Source organism: Solanum dulcamara, chromosome 4 (assembly GCF_947179165.1).
Source record: "Solanum dulcamara chromosome 4, daSolDulc1.2, whole genome shotgun sequence".
NCBI lineage: Eukaryota > Viridiplantae > Streptophyta > Magnoliopsida > Solanales > Solanaceae > Solanum > Solanum dulcamara.
In genome coordinates, this window is record NC_077240.1 from 2,145,202 (window position 1) to 2,166,647 (window position 21,446).

Here is a 21,446-nt window from a genome sequence, read left to right on the forward strand (position 1 = left end):
TAAGCATATGTTTTGATTAAAACATATAAATAATTTGTATAAAACCAATTTATACAAAGAAAGAAGAACAATTGATAAGTTGGCAAAAGAGAAATACCTAACAAAACGTAAACAAATATTAAGCAGAATCGTGCACGCAATTCTAATTCCCTATTCCTAATTTCCTATTGAATATTCTTGTTTTATCTAATGGTTATTGTCAAACTGCTTAACTAGATCACCTCGAGGTGTAATGAAATGATTGTTTTTTTTTTAATCGTTAGAGCTTTTAAGGTCTACAAATCGATGATATGTTGGTAGAGAACACTTTAGTAGCTTTGTTGATCTATGTAGGACGATATAAGTTTTGAATAATAAATGCTTAAATCCACACACACAAAAAAATCTGATCAAGACAACAAAATCAATGATAAGAAAACTCAGCATGCCTATTTTACCCTTGTCTATTGGTCAGTCAGGAGAAGATAAAGCTGAGGTAAAAGAGAAATTTAATAAATGTATGTTTGGCCATGAATATTTTTCATTTTTCCTTAAATTTTATTTCAAAAAACTGTTTGGACATGAATTGTTATAATTTACGGAATTCGAAAAGGGATTCTTATGTAAGGGTACATGCAAATTTCAACAAAAATGACTGTATATATATGCAATGTATGGATATATAAATAATATATAATTATGTGTGTATAATATATAATTATGTATCGTAGATGTATACATCCATAACATTTACTTATAAAAGCCCAAAACAATTGGACATCCTATTGATCTATGATCCATCTAAGTCATTCTTGGGCCGAAAAACAATCTCGGCAGATTCCTGGATTACACAAATCCATACTATTAAGGATCTATTTGGAAAGACACCTGGTAATTGAAATTGGTGTAATTACTAAGGTAGTAATTATCAAGCTAGTAATTACACAATCTAATAATTACTCTGGTCTGTTTGTTTGTCACAATGTAATTACATTGTAATTATAAGTGTATTGTTTGGTTGGACAAGTGTAATTGCAAGATTATATTAGATTTTAAAAATAAAAGTTAATTATCTAAAATTAAAAATTTATATTACAAAAATAAGAGTATTAATAAATAATATTAAATTAAATATTCAAGAAATTTATTGCCTTTTGAAAATATATTAATTGTAAACATATGTTCTTAACTAATATTATAAAAAATCAATCTATATTTTTCAAATTAATATTATTTTAATTAAATTAATCATAAAACTAAAAATACAAGATTTATACGAACATCATGAAATGCATGCTTGAAAAAAAATATTAAATATTCTAAATATAATATCATAGTAAAGTTATTAAAATAATTGACAAAAACATAATCTATCAAATCTAATTAAAAAATAAATGGCTTGTAATATGAAATATCAAGTCAATACTACTAAAATAAATGAAACTAAAAATATAACATAAGTTCTAAATTCAAAATAAAAATTTAACATAATACTCTTATGTCAAATTTCAACATAACGTATATAAATATTATTTAAAAGAAAAAAATATAAGTTTATAACTTTATTAAAAAATGAATTCAACTTTAATTTAAAAATTCGAATACTAATAAAATCATGCTAATGAAAAAAAATTAACATAGAATAAATAAATAAATAAGATAATATTAAAAATTGCATGGAATCACATGAAGTAAAGGTTGAGATTGAGAAGGAAATGAAAATAAATATTATAAAATAAAAAATATTTTAAAAAAATATTAGAATAATAAAAATAAAAAAAATTAAAATAATAGAAATAAAAAAATAAATTAACACAAAAAAAAAGTAAAAATTGAAATAAAGAAAGAAATTCAAAAGTAATCAACTTGTAATTACACCATGTAATTACTAACAATTCACAACCCCTCCATGTGAATTGAAGAGCGTAATTACACTTTGCCAATTACACTCAATTACATGCTAACTAAGTAATTACCTGGTCAACCAAACAGGTTAGACAGTGTAATTACACCCAATTATATCAAATTCAATTACTAGGGTGGCTTTCCAAACAGGCCCTAAGAGCTAATTACATCTTATCTCCACTTTTTTTCAAATTACAAAAATTTCTTAAATTTGGTGGAATGCGGATACATCACGTACGTCTTGATACATCACGTAATGTGATATATCCGACCGATACATAGCGTAAAGTGATATATCCGACGTCCTGATACATCACGTAAATGATGTATTCGATCGATACATCGCGTAAAGTGGTGTATTTGACGTCCTCATACATCACGTAAAGTGATTTATCTGAGTGATACATCGCATGTACAGTGATATATCCAATTGATACATCGCGTACAGTGATGTATCAAAGAATAGGAGAGAGTAAGAATTTTTGTAATTTTTTTAAATGTTAGAAAATTTTAGAGAATATGGTAAAATAAATTGTGTATTTAGATAATTTTTCTTTTTTTTAACAGACTTTTACACGGTTAAATTGCCAAAAATTTGCAGGTAGTTTCTTTTTGGGACAGATATTTAATTAATTGTCCCTTTTTATTACTCTTGCTATATATTAACCTTTTTAGACCATGGTCGGAATTCAGAAGATTCGTTTGAGAAAATATTGATCACAATCTAAAATCTTATGAACATGTAGATGATAGTCTGATATTTTATCAGGACCAACGTTTATATTTGTACAAGTATTTGGACAAAATCTAAATAACGGCTTAAAAGGGAACATTTGTTTCTTTAAATTGGAAAGAGTTTTCAACAAAAACATATAGTCCCAGCACGATATTTTGCACCTACGCAGCTATACCTATTTTTTAGTTTGCATCCACATACGCAACATTTTTTTTGCAACGGTGGTTATAAACCCTTTATACATTATTATATTGTATAATATTTATATACTTGTACAATACATAATGTATCTATCCTGTATATTGTATATACGTGTGTAATAATTTAAAAGATGTATATGATCATGCCTTGTATAAAAGTATATAACACGTCACTAGCTTCATAAACAAACTTTTTTTGTGATTTTTAGTTGTGCATGCAATTTATATTCAAAACCAATTCAAATCTCCACCAAATGACTTCAAGTTTTGTACACATAAGCTTTCATAGACTATTTCCAACAAGTTTTAAGCAACATTCACTCCAGATTTCTCATTTTCACTACCCAAATCTTACAAAACTAGTAATCAAGAGGTGCATAGGTTGAAGAAAAGAAGTAGGGAAATGACCTAGCTTTCAAATTATATACAATATATTGACCAATCCAAGTAAAGATTAACTTATAATTTTCAATTGACGATTACATATAACTTGTAATTTTCCTTATTTCCTCATGGACTTTGATATTTCTTCATAAATTTGCGAACATATATAGATTAACTGTTATCTGATATTATACAAGACAAGATGATACATTATTCATTTATTTTCTTATATAATAATTACACGGATAATTAAGTATATATTACAGAAACGAAGAAAACTACATCCAGTACTCATGCAAAGATATAAGCAAAGTTTACAAGGATTTGTATATCGATCTTACAATACTATATATAACTGCAAACATATATAGTAGTAACGTAACACATATATATATATGTAGTACTAGAGTAACTCAATATTCAACTCTCAAACTAGTTAGGGTTTCCACAAACCCCAATTATAATATCACATCATGATTAATTTGGTATGAGTTTGAAAGGAGGCTTGGATAGAGCAGGTGTTGGATCATATCTCCCATAATCCTTTGTGTTCATTTTAAGAACCCTTTCATGCCTTAATTGCTCCTCCTGTTTACATACAACTTGTAATTAATTAACATGCTTAACTTGAAAATTTTGAAGGAGAAAAATTAAAATTAAAATTAAAATTTAAAAAGAAGAAGCTTGAAGTAGAGTTAAGAGTCAAAAATAAACTTAAATTTTCCGATTTTTTGAGTTTTATACATGAACTATCAGGTGTGCGACTTTCTTAAATCAATTATTTATCAAAACGTCAACTAATCTGAATGGTGAAATTTCAAGTAGGAAAAAGGAACAACTGATAGTTATTCATGTGTGTTTTAATAAGTAGTTGGTAATAATTCAGATAGGAAACTCGCAGACCTGATCATATAGTTTAAATACAAAACTCAAAAAACCAGGATACTTTAAGTGTATTTTTGATCATTAACTCTTCTAGGTATGCAAAATAAAATTTCTCCAGCTTCATGAAGGGAAAACATAGAGAACCCTGATCAAGAAGACCAAAGAGCGAATCATAATATATATGTCAAAACTCTTTGGTCAAAAGAAAATTAGTACTATATAGCACTTGAGTAATCACGATTACTCAAGAAACTGAAAGTAATTTTACTTACATACAATTTAACAAGAAATTATTAATTAAATGCTGACTAATTAAATACAAACCTCATGAGTTGCAATCAGCTCTTCCTGATCCAAGTTGCTCAAAAAACTCGACTGTCGACCTGCATCAAAGTTGTGCCACATAGTTTTACTTTAATTTGCCCTAGTTTTATTTTTGTTGAAACTCGAACAAATTAAATACTATAGCTTGAAACAAACGAAGTATAAATTAAACCTAATTAGACCTATACTGTAACAAGTATTCTATAAGTAATTATGCTTTACACGTACAGTATTCAATGAAGGAGCCAGAAATTTTAAAAAGAAGATTAAAAGAAAATGCAAGAATACGTACGTTATTACTATCTTTAGGAGCTAAAAAGCTATTTCCAAAAGACCCTCGGCTCCAAAAAAAATAAATCAAAGTAGTAATTAAATGAAAAACTGATATTGAAGAGAAATATGATAACTAATAACAAGACAGTGTGGAACAATATATATATATACAAGAAATCATAACATCAACAAACAACAAGGTGCGATCATCTAAAGTCTAAACATAATAAATAACATATGGTGGTATCAGATATAAATAGCCAAAAACTACAAGCTAATACTACGACAGATACGGTGCTCTACGTACACTACCATCAAACAAATCTTAGGTGTACTTACATACACCTAAGATTAATTGAAAAGAGGGTAAAAGAGTTCATGACTTTGTTAGGTTCTAATTGTACTTAGTATATATGTCTTGTTAATTCTAACTAATCAACATATGAAATAATGGATCATTATGTACATATATATCAGTCATTATAGTTAAGTTCCTCAAATAAATGTACCTGCAAATGAAGTTGAAAAAAGGGAAGCAGATATGAGAAGGAAGAAGAGACCAATTTTCTTGATTAGCATGAGACCCCCCATTATCTCTTGTGATCAGAAAATTTTATTAATTATTCTGCAATTCTCTCTTTTTCTCTGGCACTCTTTTCTTTTTTCTATGAAAAGAAGTATAGAAGCAATGATGCCTTACTTTCTCTATGTTGCACCATAGAACATTTTAATATATAGTACTATTTTGCTCTTAAAGCACATTAGCATGCTTTTGGATAGAAATTGAAGACAAATATTTTATTCTAAAGAATTGAATCATACTTATTTGCTTTTGGTATTAAATTTGTAAAATGATCATAAAGGTGAGTGGCACCACTTTTCTTTTGTTGGGGCACTATTAGTCTAAAGAGTTAGTGGAATTAGTTATTTAATATTTATCGTTTAATTAAATCCATAACAGGGAGCATGGACCCTTAATACAAGTTTCACTGTATCCCACTTTGTTTTTAGTGTTAATTCAACTTCTCATTGCATAACATCTCCAAAAATCTTTCCTCATGAATCAAATTTTGATTTGTCAATCACAGAACATTAATTTTTTTTAGTAGAGATCACATCACTTGAAACTAAAAAAAATATTTAGGACAGAAAGTTAAGTCTTTAAAATACCACATGATTTCAAGACTCAAACCTAGTTGCAAGTCCAATTGTGATAATAGGCCTACAATACTTGTGTAAACTCGTGTACGCCTAAGAGAACGTATATACTAATTTCACTATATATAACGGTATATGTCTTGAATAATCATAATATAAAGATTAAAAAAATCATCGAGATTAAGGAAGCTACTCAGTATATATACTTCTCAAAATAATTAATGGGATACGAGTTTGAACCATCCTGCCATCTAATTAATAAAAAATATATAAAGTGTATAACCAGTATATACTTTATACTAAACATATATATAATATACATATCTATCCTTAACATATATACTATTTATGTATACTTCGGTCATGTTAATAAATTAGTTGACCTTATGATATATATCGGTAAGTTATCCATATTTAATCCCTATATTTATCAAAAGAAAAAAGAGAGATAGTATTATTCAGTTACTCCAATGACAATAATGAGAACAATGATCTGTGTACTTGTAAAATGATAGAATGCGTTGATTTGTTTTTTCTAGGTCTAGCTATTAGTTATCTGTAGATTTGAACAAGTACGAGGAAAAGCAAAAGAAAACAACTTGAACTAATATTTGTAGTAGTAACCACAAATCTCAATAAAAACATTGCTCGATGAACAGTAGGGTCTTTATAGGACGTGTTTTTGACACGTAAGTGGAGCTTTCACATAATATTTTTATTGGTAATATTTATTAGAGATATATGTCAAAAAAACACCTATATTATCCTTTTTTTTAAGTTTCATATCTAAACGATTTGAAAGGTGAGTTTCATAACTAAACTATCACTTATTAGTTTGAGAAACATACCTCAATTGAGTGTGTAATACATACACTTTCTCCATTTTTTGAAAAATCTTGCCACGTAGATAAAATATTTCACCTTAACAAAAATTAAATAAACTATTAATATTAATTAAAAGTTAAAGACTAAAGTATTTCTATCCTCAAACAAAAAGAAATTATTTTTTTAAAAAAATAAAATTTAATATATTTTGCTCATCCACCACCTCCCCCCCCCCCCCCCCACAATCCCCGTCCTTTCATTTTTTAAAATTTTTAAAATTTCTTTTTTTAAATATTAAAAATAAAATTATACTTCACCCCTTCCCCCATTCCTTCCTAAAAAATGCTATTAGTTTAATTTTTTTAAAAAAATAAAATTATATTCTCCCATCTAACCCTCCACTCTAAATTTATATATATATTTTTCTCATTTTTTATTAGATATATTGCGTACCAAATATAACAAAAATAAAAAATATCATTTCTCACCAACGGGGATTCATTCCATTCGGCACTTTCTCTCATGTCTAGATTTGAACATCCTTTTTATTCAGGATTTCAATAATTATCCAATTATTCGGTTCACCACATCCCGCAACTGTTCAGGATCATAGGGGCCCACATTGGATCGATTTGACTTTAATATCATGTCAAATTAGATTTTTATGTATAATTTATATCTCAAATTATAGATTTTATTCATCAACTTGGATGAATATATTAATAATTCTACTTAATATCTACTATCTTCAATTAGCATACGAGCTTGATAACTGTTTATCAAAACGTAGGAGATGAATCCATTTGGATCTTGATTTATGATAATCTTTATTGATTTTGACAATTGAATTTCTCTATGAGTGAAAAGAAATAGAAAATATTATATATATATTTTTTTAGAGGGGGGTGAAAATTCGAAAAAACGTATCCTCTTCGACAAAATAAATTTTGTTCACTTATAATTTTCTCTCATTTTATTGATCTGCTAAATTATACTACATGGAAGCAGCCTTTCGCATATAAATTAGGTAAGCATAAAATAGCTTTTTGGGGATTAGTGCTTTCAATTATCCGATACGACAAAGGGAACCTACCAAATGCCATATTGAAAGGACATTAATGGTGGAGGATAAAGTGAAGCTAATTGAGCTTATCATTGGTAGATAATGAATTCTTTCAATTTAATTTATTCATTTAAAGGGACAAATAAAGTTATTTGCTACCCCTACCTGTATGTTTATTAGCAACTTGTCAACTGTCTATTGTACATAATAATAATTCTAGATAAATTAATCGTACTAGATAAAGTATCCCATTTTTTCCAGTGAACGTTATTGTCCCTGTAATTTTAAAATGAAATCTTGACATTTTTATACGTAATTTAAATTGAAAATCCTGGTTATATAATATTTCATTTAATTAAAAGTACGGGACAATAATATTCAACAAGAAAAAGTGAGTTATTTCATAGTCAATAGCCAATTCACAAATTGCTAACCATGCATAGGATCTCTAAATTAATTTTTTGCAATCCAATATTTGTCATCGACATGATATTTTTACTAGTCCTATTGGATATAAAACAAGCAAGTGTTAAGTGATTTAGTACTAAAGGTAAATATTGACTACATTATTCTCAAAATATTTTAAAAAATTATAATTGTGGTTATCTGGACCAACTTATGCACACATTGACTAATTTCATGAAATATCTTGTAGGCTTGTACCTTTCATTATCGCATGCAATTAGATAAGTCTTTCCACTAATATTTGAAGAAATGAGAAAAAAATTCAATTTTGCTCTCTCCTAACACTACATCCATTTGTATCATTCAAACTCTCTTACCCTCACTTTCAAATATCTCTATTCTAAATAACAATGGGCAAATTTTGACTTTTGGCAACAATCAACGGATTGAACAAAAAGATTATGCTTTTTAGCCAACTACAAAAGTTGAAGGGGATTAAAATAGTTCTTAGTACTTTTATTGCAAAATCAAAAGTTTTTGAATCAAATATATTTTGCACGTCTGTTGTTAAGAAACGTTAGTTAGAAAAGGGTTTTAACTATTTTATCCTTCATTAATGTTTGAAGGATTATAACATCACCCAATAATTCAGATATTTATAGTCTTCCAGTACAATAACTACAAGGATGAAATGAAATATTTTTTTAAAGTTAATTTTGTCATTAACAGACATAATTTGAGATTACTATTTTTTAAAAGTATACCGATAATTTGAAACAAAGGAAGTATGTAGATGACCAAGTCTCATTTGTTATTTCCTTCTTTTGCTTTTTGACTAACGTTCCCAGTTTTTCAAGCTCCTCCTTTGGATCCCACGTATCGTATAATAAAACAAAAAATAGTAGTAAACAAACTAAACTAATGCAACTATCAGCATCTCATCTAAATATATATTATTATTTTTAAAAATAAATAATATCCAACAGAAAGTGGCAAACTTTGAACAATTTAATATAAAAAAAGAAAGAAAAACTGAAGTGTACAACAAGAAAGTCAAAAGAATGCACTCAAGAAGAAAAGCAAGATTAGTTCAAGACTAAGATCGAGCAACTAGCAACCAGCTGTTGTACGATTGGATATCGATCTATCTCATCACGCTCCCCTATTCCTATACCAAATTAGTACACTGAAATGTAAATACAAATCAGAAATGTGGTCAACATCATGAAGAATAAGGAGGTACCGTTTACACACATAAATATATGTTTTCACAAGAAATATGTTGAAGGTTTTCTAAAAATTGAGATTTTGGCCATAGAAGGATCAAACTGTTTCTGAAGAACAGAGAGATACCAAAATGTAATAACAGAGGCGCACAACATTGAACAAAACCCGAGCACAGATACAGCGATGAAATATTAGTTCTCATTTAGACGATGGACCACTACTATCTACCATGTCTGTGTTTTCACTGCGCAAACTGCTCTCTCTTCTGTACATTGGCTTCGCACCCTGTGAGAACAAAAAGGAAGAGTATTTACATACCGTGATGAACCTTAAAATTCATAGGAAAAAGAAAAAAAAATTGCTCATTTTGCCGAAGAAGGGAAACATATGCTAAAAGCTTCCGTTCCCTTTTTAAACTACTCCTTCCGTCTCAATTTTCTTTTTAGGCAGTTTCAAAAAGAATGTCTATTTCTTTTTTGACAACTTTTTAATTCTATTTGAGACATTTTGGTACATTCCACGAATCATTAGTTAAAGACAACAAGATTCCAAAAATTTCTTTACTTTCCCAAACTCCAAGTCAAGTCAAAACCAGACAAACATATTGAAATGGAGTGAGTATTCCTATATTTTATCACCCAAATGATTATTGATTTTCAGTTATATCTATGTCATCATTGGCCATACATCAAGATCTCCAAAACCGTCACCAGGAAACTACAATTATGATCATCTTATAAACAATTTCGAATGATTTTTTCAGGGACGAAAGCATATAAGTTATTCATAGAAAGTCTAAAGCAATCTTTGTCTTTGCAGCAATGCTGAAAGAAACGACCATCGATCTACACTCACCTGAAAAATTGTCCCCAGCTTTTTCATGGCCCTAGCACGTAGCCTGAGAGTATCCTTGGGAACATTGGGCTCTTTAAGGACCTAGGCAAAAAAAGAGCAAAATAAGTGAACTTGATAAACATGTAGAGGCTCCTCATTTCATAAATATGTGAAAATTGCACACTATAGAAAGTCACAAAGATAATATAAAATAAAATAGAAAAGGCTGGTTGCGTTCAGATTAATAAAGCAAAGTGAAATGCTCAGACCATGCAGACACACTGCAATAATGGAATGTTACTTGCGAAATTTTTCTTAAGAGATTAATTTGCCGTTTAATCTTTTGTGTAGATTCATTCCATCCAATTTCAAGTTAATATACTTGATTGAACCATAAATTTCATAAAGAGGAGCATCTGTAGACTGTAGCAAGGCATAAATAAGTACCCTACCGCAATTCGAGCAACAATAGGATCCATCAGAATTGGGTAAAGAAGAATTGACAGTGCTTACCGCTTGGCAAACACTCAATAAAGTTAACTCAATATCCAAGACGTTAATTTTCCAAAGTGATTTAATCATGATATCTTTCTTTTCTTCCATTGTTTTGATTGCGTCCTCTACTTTGTTCTCCTCATGGTACTTCTTCTGTTCTTCTTGTATTTGAAGTAAAGACACAGCCCCTAAAAAAGACAGAAATCATGTTACTGCTAAATGTATTTATCAGAAAAAAAGGAGGAATTGTACTGCTAAATGTTATCTATGACAAGTTGAAAAAGGGTAAAGCCCGTTCAATTCCCATTACCTGAGGCCGCCATTGCTTGTGATTTTATTAGGTGCCCTTTGTCCCTTACCCATTCTGCCAAAAACGGCACCTTCATGAATCTTTTAGTTTTCCCAATTTCTTTGGCTGCTTGTCTTGTGTAGATATAACCAACAGTATGCAGCATAGCCTCACCAAAAGCTGAAAATATGACCACACAGAGAAAATATCATTTCAAAAAATGAAGGTTCTTAATAACTGATGGACACATCATATAATATGATAATAATTATCTGTAGTAGTTCAATAACACAAACATTAATAACTGATCTTCCATCCACAAACCTTTATCGCCTCTACCATCTGATTTTGCACTGCAAAATAAAAAGTCGCATCCCAAAGACTAAAAGGAAGAATAGTCTTCAAGGCTCAAAGCAGACAAATCTCCTGGTCTCTTAATTTTTTCCGAAGCAGCTTATCAAAAGTATTGGAAAAACAGTGCAAGCAATTTAATGAAAAGCTGCCACGAGACAAGAAGGCAGCACCAACAGCCTTCCTAAATAGCCTTCGGGCAAAGTCAGAAGAGAAGACTTTGAAAACCCGACAATAATCAGAGAAGAAAGATACAGATTGCTTTTCTCAGCGTTGTCACAAGACGAAAAAAGAGAACGTGGTTCTAGAAAATGGAAAAATCTAATAGGAGATCCAACTCAACTAACAAGACTTATGGTTTAATGGCAAGGTTGTAGAGAATTTTGGAAGCATCAAGGAAGAAATCTTATAATTTTGTCAGAGAGTTGTGGGATCCCAAGTACAAATATTTTTTTATTCACAAATTGGATAGCCACTCAAACTGCTGTAAGCTGATGAAAAACATATGAACTCCATAACAACTATGATGATTGAAGGTGTTAAAACAGGGATGAGGTAGACCTAAAACACATGGAATGAAGTCGCCTAAAAAGATCTACCTTCTCTCAAAATTCATGTGAAGCTAAAAGCAGAACACAAGGACGTAAAGGATCCACAAAGACCACACCAGTTAGTTTGGATTAAGGCTACGCTATCATTACTCTTACATTAGGTCCGTTGTTTGCCAGGAGCTTTTAGATTGATTAGAAATTTTTATGTTGATGCAAGAATTAGTATCAGATTTAGAGAATTTCTACCTTCTTTTTATTTTTATTTTTTGATAAGTAGAGAACTTCTTCCTTTAGAGGTATCCCAATTGTCTTGAATGAAAAATTATTATGTATTGGAATTAAACAGGCCTGAAAAGAGCAGCATGCATATAGTGGATGCTTTATGAGGCCAACTAGTTCAGAATAGGGCGTGCATTAATTGATTTAACTTTTTAAAGAAATAAATAAAGGACAAGCAGGTGAAACAATCTCACCAGCTTGAGCAAGATGTTGCGCTTCTGATTGTGCCCATTGTAAAAACTCATCCTTTCGGCCTTCTACATATGGCTGAAGATGTTCTTTTAAAATTGTCGTCAGCTTCTCTACCCTTTCCTTTTGCAATTTCTGTAGTTGAAAGAGATTGCCTCAGTCTATCGCATGAACAATTGAACTTTTATGAAAACCCTGTGAAACAAGAATACCTTCAATTTATCCTGAATGTTCTGCCTACGAAGCTCAGGAACAACTTCGTCCTCCTCATCTTCGACAGCTTGCATGGAAGCCAATCTAAGTTCCCCAACATAATCAACAAATACATCGCTCCCAAACAGCATCCCAAATACAGTTGCAGGGTGCATCAAATCCCTGACAAAGGAGAGACAAAGTAAGCACATAAAATAATTTTCTCAGCCTGAATTCTTTGAATAGGAGAGTAAATGAGTCATTATTTTACTGATCATCTTCTTAACATTTACTCCACAAGATCATCAGAAGGATTTTCAGTTTTCTTACTGCTGGGACAAGTTGACTAGGAAACTCTTGCTAATTTTTGCAGAAAAGACCAACTGAATAAGTATGAAGTATGACAAAAATAGTTTGAAAATTAACAAAAGGGCCAAGAACAAATGAATGTAGCTTTAAATAAGAAGGGGATAAAATAAATGAATGCAGCTTTTCCTATTGCACACTTACTTCGCCATATCTTCTTTACCATATTTGTCATAAAGTTCACGTTTCTCGGGATCACTCAGCACCTGATAAGCTTCCCCAAGGACCTTCAAAAGAGAACAATAAGCAGACGAACAATGAGACTGAGGCAAAGGAAATCGTAAAGAAGTTTTTGTGACACCGTCCACTCATACAAGCATGCCCTCCATCCCATTATATTGTTAGGCATTTTGACTCATGGGATGCTTGGAACATGTTCGAGCACAGTGCTCTGTTTTCAACTATGACAAATTGACAAACAGCCTGATGACCACATGAACCCAAATAGGAGCTTTTATAGATTGAGATATCTACAACGTTGCTGCTTTCACGGAATTTAAAGTATGGCAATTCAAGTGTCTAATGGTACCTAGTTGACAAGTAAAACAAAAAGATCTTGTACCTGGAAATTACGAGCAGCTTGTGGGTCCCCGGGGTTCTTGTCTGGATGTGTAGTCCTTGCCTAAATAGAATTATGTATTAGTGCAAGAAAAAAATTGAGTTGAATCTAGAGATATCTTTGTGCAGATAAATATCAAGCAAAGCTTACTGTCCAAAAGAAAAATCTTAAGGTTCCTTGCAAGTGTAAACTACAAAAAAAAGTAGCTCTAGGCTAACTCTGGGAGCCCCCCTGACATATATGCATCACATACAAGAAGTGTGGAGAACCCCCTAACAAATAGTTGTATTTCCAAACTAGCCATTGATATATTAAAGGTACAACGTGTTAGTTGCAACACAAACTTACTTGGTGTTAACTAGCCCAGATTATCAAGAAAATGATCCTTTAGTCTTTCGGCATGTAGTTGCAACATTGGGGATAAAAATGGAAGACACTAAGGAGTGTGGCTTTATGAATTGCATCCATGCTGATAACAGGAATCCAACCTTGTTTAGATGGCCGGAGATTGTGAAAAACAGACCAAACAAATGCACATAAAACAACAATTGCACCTCAATTCCAAGCAAGTGGGATCAGCTATATGAATTCATGGCCATGTAGCTTCATTTAAGCCTCAATTTAATTTCTGTACCACTAGAAGCACTTTTTATTTTCTACTAGCACATAAATCTCTAACTAGTCTAAAAGTCTCCTAGCAGACATTGGATCTAAAGTAAACTTAAACATGACTAAGAGAAATGCACATCCGAGTAGGGAATAGAAAACGAAAACAAAACTAAGTTGAAAAAGGAAGGAAGTAAATTTAATTTCAGGGAATTGCGCATGTTTGTCACATCAAAAAGGGCAGTCAAGTAGTAAATTCAACAAACGATACAAGTGCATTCTAAAAATTGAAAGTTTCCCGATAAAGAAAACAATAAGCTAAAGCTATATATCACCTTAAAATAGTAAGCTTTCTTAATTTCAGCAGGAGTCGCGGTCACACCAATCCCCAATATGTCATAGTACTCTGTATGCTTCACCATAACTAATCCAAAGCAAACTTCCAATAGACTAAAACCTGCAATCACTCAACTGAGAGCAGAAAAGCAAACAACAATTCACTCTCAAATCGAATACAGATATAAAAGTTCGGTCACAAAGTCAAAAAAATTGAACAACCAAACACTGAATATTTAAGCCCAAAACATTACAAAGACCATATTCCCTCCATTCTAATTCAAGTGTCTTACTTTCTTTTCTGGTCTGTCACGAAATAAATGTCCCTTTCTGTAATTAGCAAGTTTTGCAATTTCAACATTCTATGTGGAAAGTCCAAGACCACAAGATTTACAGAACTACACACAAGTTTAATTTATGATCACAAGATTCAAAAATCTTCCTTTATTTATTAAACAAAACCACTTAGTAAAACAGAACATGAAATGTGCCGTTAAAATCCAAAAACCAGAATCTTATGGGGAATCGAAAGTTGCTTAAATCAAAAGAAACAACAACAAAAAGAAAAGAAAAAGAAATCTTGAATTATGAAAATACCAGATGGAACATTTAATGATCAAAAGGAAAAAAAAAAAACAAGATTAATTATGTATCAAGAAACTCACTGTGTTGCCGATTTGATAAAAGGGTCAAACTTGGGAGTGATTTTGCAGAAATTTGAAAATTGGGTGTTGGTATGAATGTATAAATCTTGATGATCTTCAAATATTTAGACGGGTGGCTGTAAGTTTGTTAAACGCGTAAACCAATCGCCGATGCTCAGACACATTAAGAAACCTTAAACCGCGGATTCTGCTAATAACAACAAGTAATTTCCTATGATGATTCGTAGATTTTTTACAGCTTAGGATAAAATAAATTATTTGATTCATAAAATAAATTTTAAAAAAAATCAAATATTTATTCTTCGGGCGGAAGCCTTTGCCCGACTGAGACCGACAACCCGCTTGCGGAGGAGTTGGGCCTGTAACAGCCCACTCAAATTGGTCTATTTGAGTTTTACACTTTTTCTTAATTTAAAAATTTTTGAGGAAATTTTCAAAACAATAATATTTTAATATTTAACAGAACTATCTAGCTACATTTCAATATTTATTGAAAATGACAATATTTTAAGTTGCTATTTTGCCTGATTTTATACTTTTTAAAATAAAATTACAAGAATACAACTAATAAATAACAAATTGGAGAAAAATGTAGGAGAGAATCTTTCAACTATGGTAATGTTTTCCTAAAAATATTCATTTAAGTTACATTTCTTTTTATAAGAGCAAATCATGCGACTCAATTCTATCTTTTCTCTCTTTCTCCATTAACGAGCTTACATCATCTTTCTCAACCTCTATTAACGAGATTCAACTCTTGTATAATACAATTCGATGGATCAAGATTGTAGCTAAAGAAAGGAGATCTATACTGAAAAATCAAAATTGTGCTAAATTCAATCAAGTATTTCGAATTCAATTTTTATTTGGAATTTTATTTGTTTTGAACCTCCAAATTTCGTTTGAATCAACAAGAAACCTACTATTACTTTTAGGAAAATTCAGACTGCTACAAGACTTGTTTTGCCAGGTGAATTGGCTAAGCATGTTGTTTCCGAAGGGACTAAGGGTCTCACTAAGTTTACTAGCAACTAGTGTTTGAATTTGGGTATCTTTTGAGTTTTCAGTCAATGTAAAAGATGATAGTTTTTTATGTTTGATCTGTAATTGACCTTAGTAAGATTACTGCAAATGAATCAAAGTTTTAATCTTTTGAAAATAAAAATAAAAATTATTTGAATGTGTTATTATGAATTCAATTTTGTTTTGAATTCAATCAGTTGATGGTGAAGACAAAACAAATATTGTATGCATTGTGCAAATCTTATTTGATACAGAATTTGCTTCGTCATGTGGTTGTTTATTAGAAATCAGAATTGTGAAAAAAAAATTGAATACAAATCGCCTATTTAGTCAGTTACACTTTGTTTGAAATACAAACGGAATGTAGATATATTATGATGTGTATCTTATAATTGTATTTTTATGATATCATTTTTATATCTTGAATTCACTATCCATCAATTTTGGTCATAGTAAAAACAAGTTAACATATGCATACTAATCAGTTGGGTAGTGTGGATCATTGATACAAATCAAATGTTGAATCATTTTGAATATTTGTATATTAATCATTTTGGAATACAAATTGATAGTAAAACATTTTGTTTCAAAATACGATGTGCTTTAGATACATTTTTTAAAATCTTATTTAAAGTGATTGTGATACATTTTTGTTTTGTGATACGTTTGAAATATTTGTATATAAATTATTTTGTTTGTTGATCTGAATTTTGAATACGAATAAGATGTTGAATGGATTTGAATATTTGTATAATAATGGTTTTGGAATCCAATGTGCTTCTTTGCTATTGAAATATAATTTTTGTCTGATTGAAATATATATTTTTGGAATACAATTAGATATGTGGAGCATTAGTTTTCTGATCATGCATTCAAAAGGATAGAACGAATATAATTGCTATGTTGATTACACGATAGAGACTATTATGATTAAGGAGTATGCAACGTTTCAAAATTTAGTTGAGGAGATTGCTAAACAAATTGGTGTTAATTCGAGATATAATGGCATGAAGCTGAAGTATAAGATCGAAGATAGCAGTGCACCTTTGAAAATACACAACGAGATGGGTATACGTATGTATGTGTTATTGAAGAAAGATAGCAAATATTTGTCAAAATATCCTATATGTGCAACTGTTTTTTTAAGGATGCTGAATTCTTTGAAAGAAATCATTAGGAAGAAGGGGTATGTGATAAATATGTGAAATTTGAAGTGATATAAATATAAAAAACATACAAATTAAAATAAATAGAATTTCAAAACGGATACAATATTCTGACAGAAACAATTATTGTATATATTTCATACATTGTTTATGAAAATATGAAATCTCTTTTTGACATAATTGTTGACACCCAATTTTGACCATCCATAACGCAAATTAGCTATCGAGTTTCTTTGAATTCGAACATTTTAAAATAATTAGCTTTTATAAAAATAAAAAAAATAATAATATATGTGTATATATATATATATATATATATATATATATATTCATATTATTCTTAATTATTTTTATCTTTATATAAATTTTAGTATAACATACATATTTCTATATAACTATATCTTTGATTACTATTTATGTGATTATTCGAAAATTATCTCAAAAAATTTTATTTTTTACTAAATAAATTTTAGTTAGGTTAGTTTAATTATGGTTTGTATTTTTGAAATTTTTAGTTTTTTCTAAAAATAAAAATAAATAAATAAAAAATATCTTTTCTTTTCTCTTTTCATTATCAAACAACTATCCCTCTCTCTAAACTCTCTTCTTCACTATCTCTCTCTCTCTCAAAACTCTCTTCTTCATTATCTCTCTCTCTCTCTACACTCTGTTCATCTTCTCAAAAAGAGAAAACAAGACAAGGTTACCAACCTCACCATTCTCTCCCCTCATCTCTCAATCTCTCTCCTCTTACACACCACCGAATACTTCTCTTCCACTCGTCTCCGGCGAGAGCTCCGACGAACCACGCAAGAAAAGCCACCAAGCCGCCGCTAGACTAACAAGACGAGAGGTCTAAGACGAATTTTTTATAAATCCGTCTTGGTATGGTTTCGTTTAACTTTATTTTACTATATATGTTGTGTTCTTTTAGATCTAAAAGTTCATTTGTTTTTTTATTATTGTGTATATGTTGGGTTGATTACATCTTGTGTTTGGTGTTCTTGATAAGTTTTTTTGCTTAGAAGATTTAGATCTTTCTCATGTTAGATTCCTTTTACTGATTACGTTTTCATAACAAATGTTGGGCTGATCAATTACTCTAACCATTATTGTTATTTTGTTGCTTATAAGATTCATATTGTTCACATGTTACTACATCACTTTAGTTCTTTATTTTTTGTTCCAAATGATTTGATAAACTCGAGATTCAAAGATTTTTTGTTCATTCATAATTGATTAAGATTGCAAAGCATATTTATGTTATTTTTGTTGTTGTTGTTGTTAATGTTCATGTTCATGTTCATGTTCATGTTCATTTTCATGTTCATTTTCATGTTCATGTTCATGTTCATGTTCATGTTCATGTTTATGTTTATGTTCATGTTCATATTTATGTTCTTACATTTCAATTATGTTCATGTTTATATTCTTGTATTTAATTAAGGTTTCATGTTCTTACATTTTAATTATGTTCATGTTTATATTCTTGTATTTAATTAAGGTTTCGTGTTCATATTCATGTTATTACATTTTAATTATGTTCATGTTTATATTCATGTATTTAATTAAGTTTTTTACGGTAAAATTGTTATTATTTGCTATTGTCTAAATGCATATCTTTTAATTTGGGTATCTATTTGATTAGCTAATTGATAACCGATATTTTATTTTCTTTATTTAGATTTGGGAAATGTTTAATATTTTGCTAATCAGGCATAATTTGTTGATTGAAATATTTGACTGTTAGGGAATAATTATAGTATTTTTTTTTACAAAATTTGCTAGCATGTAGTAATTATTTTGGCATTTATCACAATTAATCTTGTCTCCCTTTATTAAATTTGAAATAAAGTTATTACCCCACAACTTTAAATAAAGTTATTACCCTACTACTTTAAATAAACTTATTTCACCACTACTTTAAATAAAGTTGTTACCCTACTACTTTAAATAAAGTTGTTACCCTACTACTTTAAATAAAGTTAGTACCCACTTCTTTAAAATAAGTTTTAAATAGTTTTTTTTTTTATTATTTGGAGGGCTGATTACATGTCTACTACTTATGTAACAGACTTTATTTTGGCCAATGAAAAAATCTCTCCGTCGGGTTTCGAGGCCTCTCAATTTTAAAGACGGAAATTTTAATTTAAGTTTACATTATATATTATATATTACAAGTTGAAATTGGCCGATGAAGAAATTACCGTTGCTTTCCAAGGCCTCCCATGTTCATAAGACGAGTTTTATTTTTGTATTATTATTATTATTGTTGTTATTATTTTTATTTTTATTATTACTATTCATATTATTTATTATTAACATGTTTACTAAGTATTTGTACAGGCGCTGGAGAAAAATTGACTGATATGCAATTTTATGTATATCTGATATACAAGAAAACTGTTGGTTGTATGCACTAATATACAGTATATATACAGTTGTGATATACATAAGAATTGACCCAAAAGCCCAAAACGCAGGTGGCCCAACAGCTTAGTCCAGGCGTACAGAAACTAAGTGTCGGGCCATATTTTTATATGTTCATTACTAATTTTTATTTATTATTTTATTGATTCGGTTTGTAATAATTAATTTATTTATGTCGTTCATGATTTTCTTAGCTATTAATTTTAATTTGTTTTAACCTAATTAGATTCTCCTAAAGATAAAACAATTCATGTTAATTTATACTTAAAATAATTTTCTATATTTACTTAGTCATTGATAAACTTTTACTATCTTTATCTCTCTCTCTCTCTCTCTCTCTCTCTCTCTCTATATATATATATATATATATATATATATATATATATATATATATATATATATATATATATATATACATGTATATTATAATCAAATGTTTATGTTTTATCAATTTTGTTATTTATTTTATTTATTTTTTTTCTAAAAAATAATTTCAAAGTCTTCGTTTTCTTTTAAATTAATATTTCTCAAAGTTAGTCAAATAAATTTCAAATCGTTGGATAACCGCATGTTAGCGGCTATTTTAAGTGCTAAAACCTTCTTAAAATAGTAATATGAACCTCGTACCCTTTTTCTCTAATTTTTTAAGAGTTAAATCTGTTAGAGTCTTTTAAATTAAGTTTTCTTAATTTCTTTAAAAAATTAAGTGGCGACTCTTTTTTTACTAAAATTGATTTTTCTTATAAAGATGAAATTAATTTTGCACTTTGTCCATTTTTCGACATAACAATAATCTTGGAGTAAATAAAAACACAAAAGAACAAGATTCATGAAATGTGCATGATTTTCCAATTTAAAATGGATAGATATACAAAAGTCATATGTATCAGAGTGAATACAATTGTAAATAAATGATACAATTTTTTTAAAAAGTAACAATTGAAATCCGTAATTAAAGAGATAAGACTACAATTTCATGAAAAAACAACAAATTCGATAAGTAATACAACCATTTAATAAAAAAAATACAATCCTAATTGGTTTGGTAAAAAATATTGTATCCATTTACTTTGAAAAAATATGAGTATTCGTATGAATACAAAAAAATAGAGACACTAAATTCTATAGTTATCCGAATGAAGGATTAAATGCATACAAAATTGCCTAAAAATATAAATTTTAATATAAAATACAATTCTAATTAGCATTACTTTGGAATGGATACAAATTAAAGAGAAAATAAAAGGAATAAATACAAAATAAAGAGAGAAGGCTACAATTTTTTGAAAATAGAGAGAGAAAAAGATGAATACACGTGGGGAGAAAACATTGAATCTTATCTCTACATGGAATGGGGGCAAATAGAGAGAAAAAAATATTTCACCTTTCAGCTAATTTGAATTTAGAGAGAGAAAGTATGAGATAATTGAAAGAAAGAGGAAAAAAAAAAATCAAATTGTGCATAAAATGTGGGATAAAAATCAGATAATTTAAAAACGAATTTAGGATACCACTAATTTGCTACTTGACTAAAATATTATTCTTTTTACTAATATTTTTAAAGTGTAGTTATTTTCAATGAATAAGTTGTAAAATTTACCTAATTAGCTAATTTTTCCAAGATTTTTTAGACAGAAAAATAAATAGCTTTGCAAAATAGTGATGTAAGAAAAGATAAAAAGAGAACAGGGAATTTGGTAAAGATTATAATGTGTGGTTACTAAATTTTTCGATATTTCATCAGCATTTCA

The 21,446-nt window shown here is 29.3% G+C and overlaps 2 protein-coding genes across 2 annotated transcripts; both read right to left on the minus strand.

The window, feature by feature from the left end:
* Window positions 1-3,407: 3,407 nt before the first annotated feature.
* Window positions 3,408-5,448, minus strand: LOC129884472 (protein CASPARIAN STRIP INTEGRITY FACTOR 1-like). Its single transcript, XM_055958768.1, has 3 exons — window positions 5,196-5,448; window positions 4,414-4,472; window positions 3,408-3,792 (listed from the first exon to the last, which is right to left on the minus strand). The coding sequence occupies exons 1-3, from the start codon at window positions 5,275-5,277 to the stop codon at window positions 3,682-3,684; spliced, it is 252 nt and encodes an 83-aa protein (XP_055814743.1). The 5' UTR covers window positions 5,278-5,448; the 3' UTR covers window positions 3,408-3,681.
* Window positions 5,449-9,075: 3,627 nt separating this feature from the next.
* On the minus strand, window positions 9,076-15,346 carry LOC129885432 (chaperone protein dnaJ 10-like). The gene is made up of 10 exons (XM_055959702.1): window positions 15,077-15,346; window positions 14,411-14,546; window positions 13,473-13,532; window positions 13,055-13,137; window positions 12,565-12,727; window positions 12,358-12,487; window positions 11,004-11,162; window positions 10,712-10,881; window positions 10,220-10,300; window positions 9,076-9,649 (listed from the first exon to the last, which is right to left on the minus strand). The coding sequence occupies exons 2-10, from the start codon at window positions 14,495-14,497 to the stop codon at window positions 9,563-9,565; spliced, it is 1,020 nt and encodes a 339-aa protein (XP_055815677.1). The 5' UTR covers window positions 14,498-14,546; window positions 15,077-15,346; the 3' UTR covers window positions 9,076-9,562.
* Between the last annotated feature and the right edge of the window lie 6,100 nt (window positions 15,347-21,446).

Excerpts from the sequence above, each read along its gene's own strand:
- LOC129884472 (XM_055958768.1), bottom strand. The coding sequence starts at position 5,277 with ATGGGGGGTCTCATGCTAATCAAGAAAATTGGTCTCTTCTTCCTTCTC. Across the intron at positions 4,473-5,195 it reads TTTTTCAACTTCATTTGCAG|GTCGACAGTCGAGTTTTTTG; the intron begins GTACATTTATTT and ends ACTTTGATGCAG. Across the intron at positions 3,793-4,413 it reads AGCTGATTGCAACTCATGAG|GAGGAGCAATTAAGGCATGA; the intron begins GTTTGTATTTAA and ends GTATGTAAACAG.
- LOC129885432 (XM_055959702.1), bottom strand. The coding sequence starts at position 14,497 with ATGGTGAAGCATACAGAGTACTATGACATATTGGGGATTGGTGTGACC. Across the intron at positions 13,533-14,410 it reads AGAAAGCTTACTATTTTAAG|GCAAGGACTACACATCCAGA; the intron begins GTGATATATAGC and ends AATTCTATTTAG. Across the intron at positions 12,488-12,564 it reads ACATTCAGGATAAATTGAAG|AAATTGCAAAAGGAAAGGGT; the intron begins GTATTCTTGTTT and ends TTTCAACTACAG.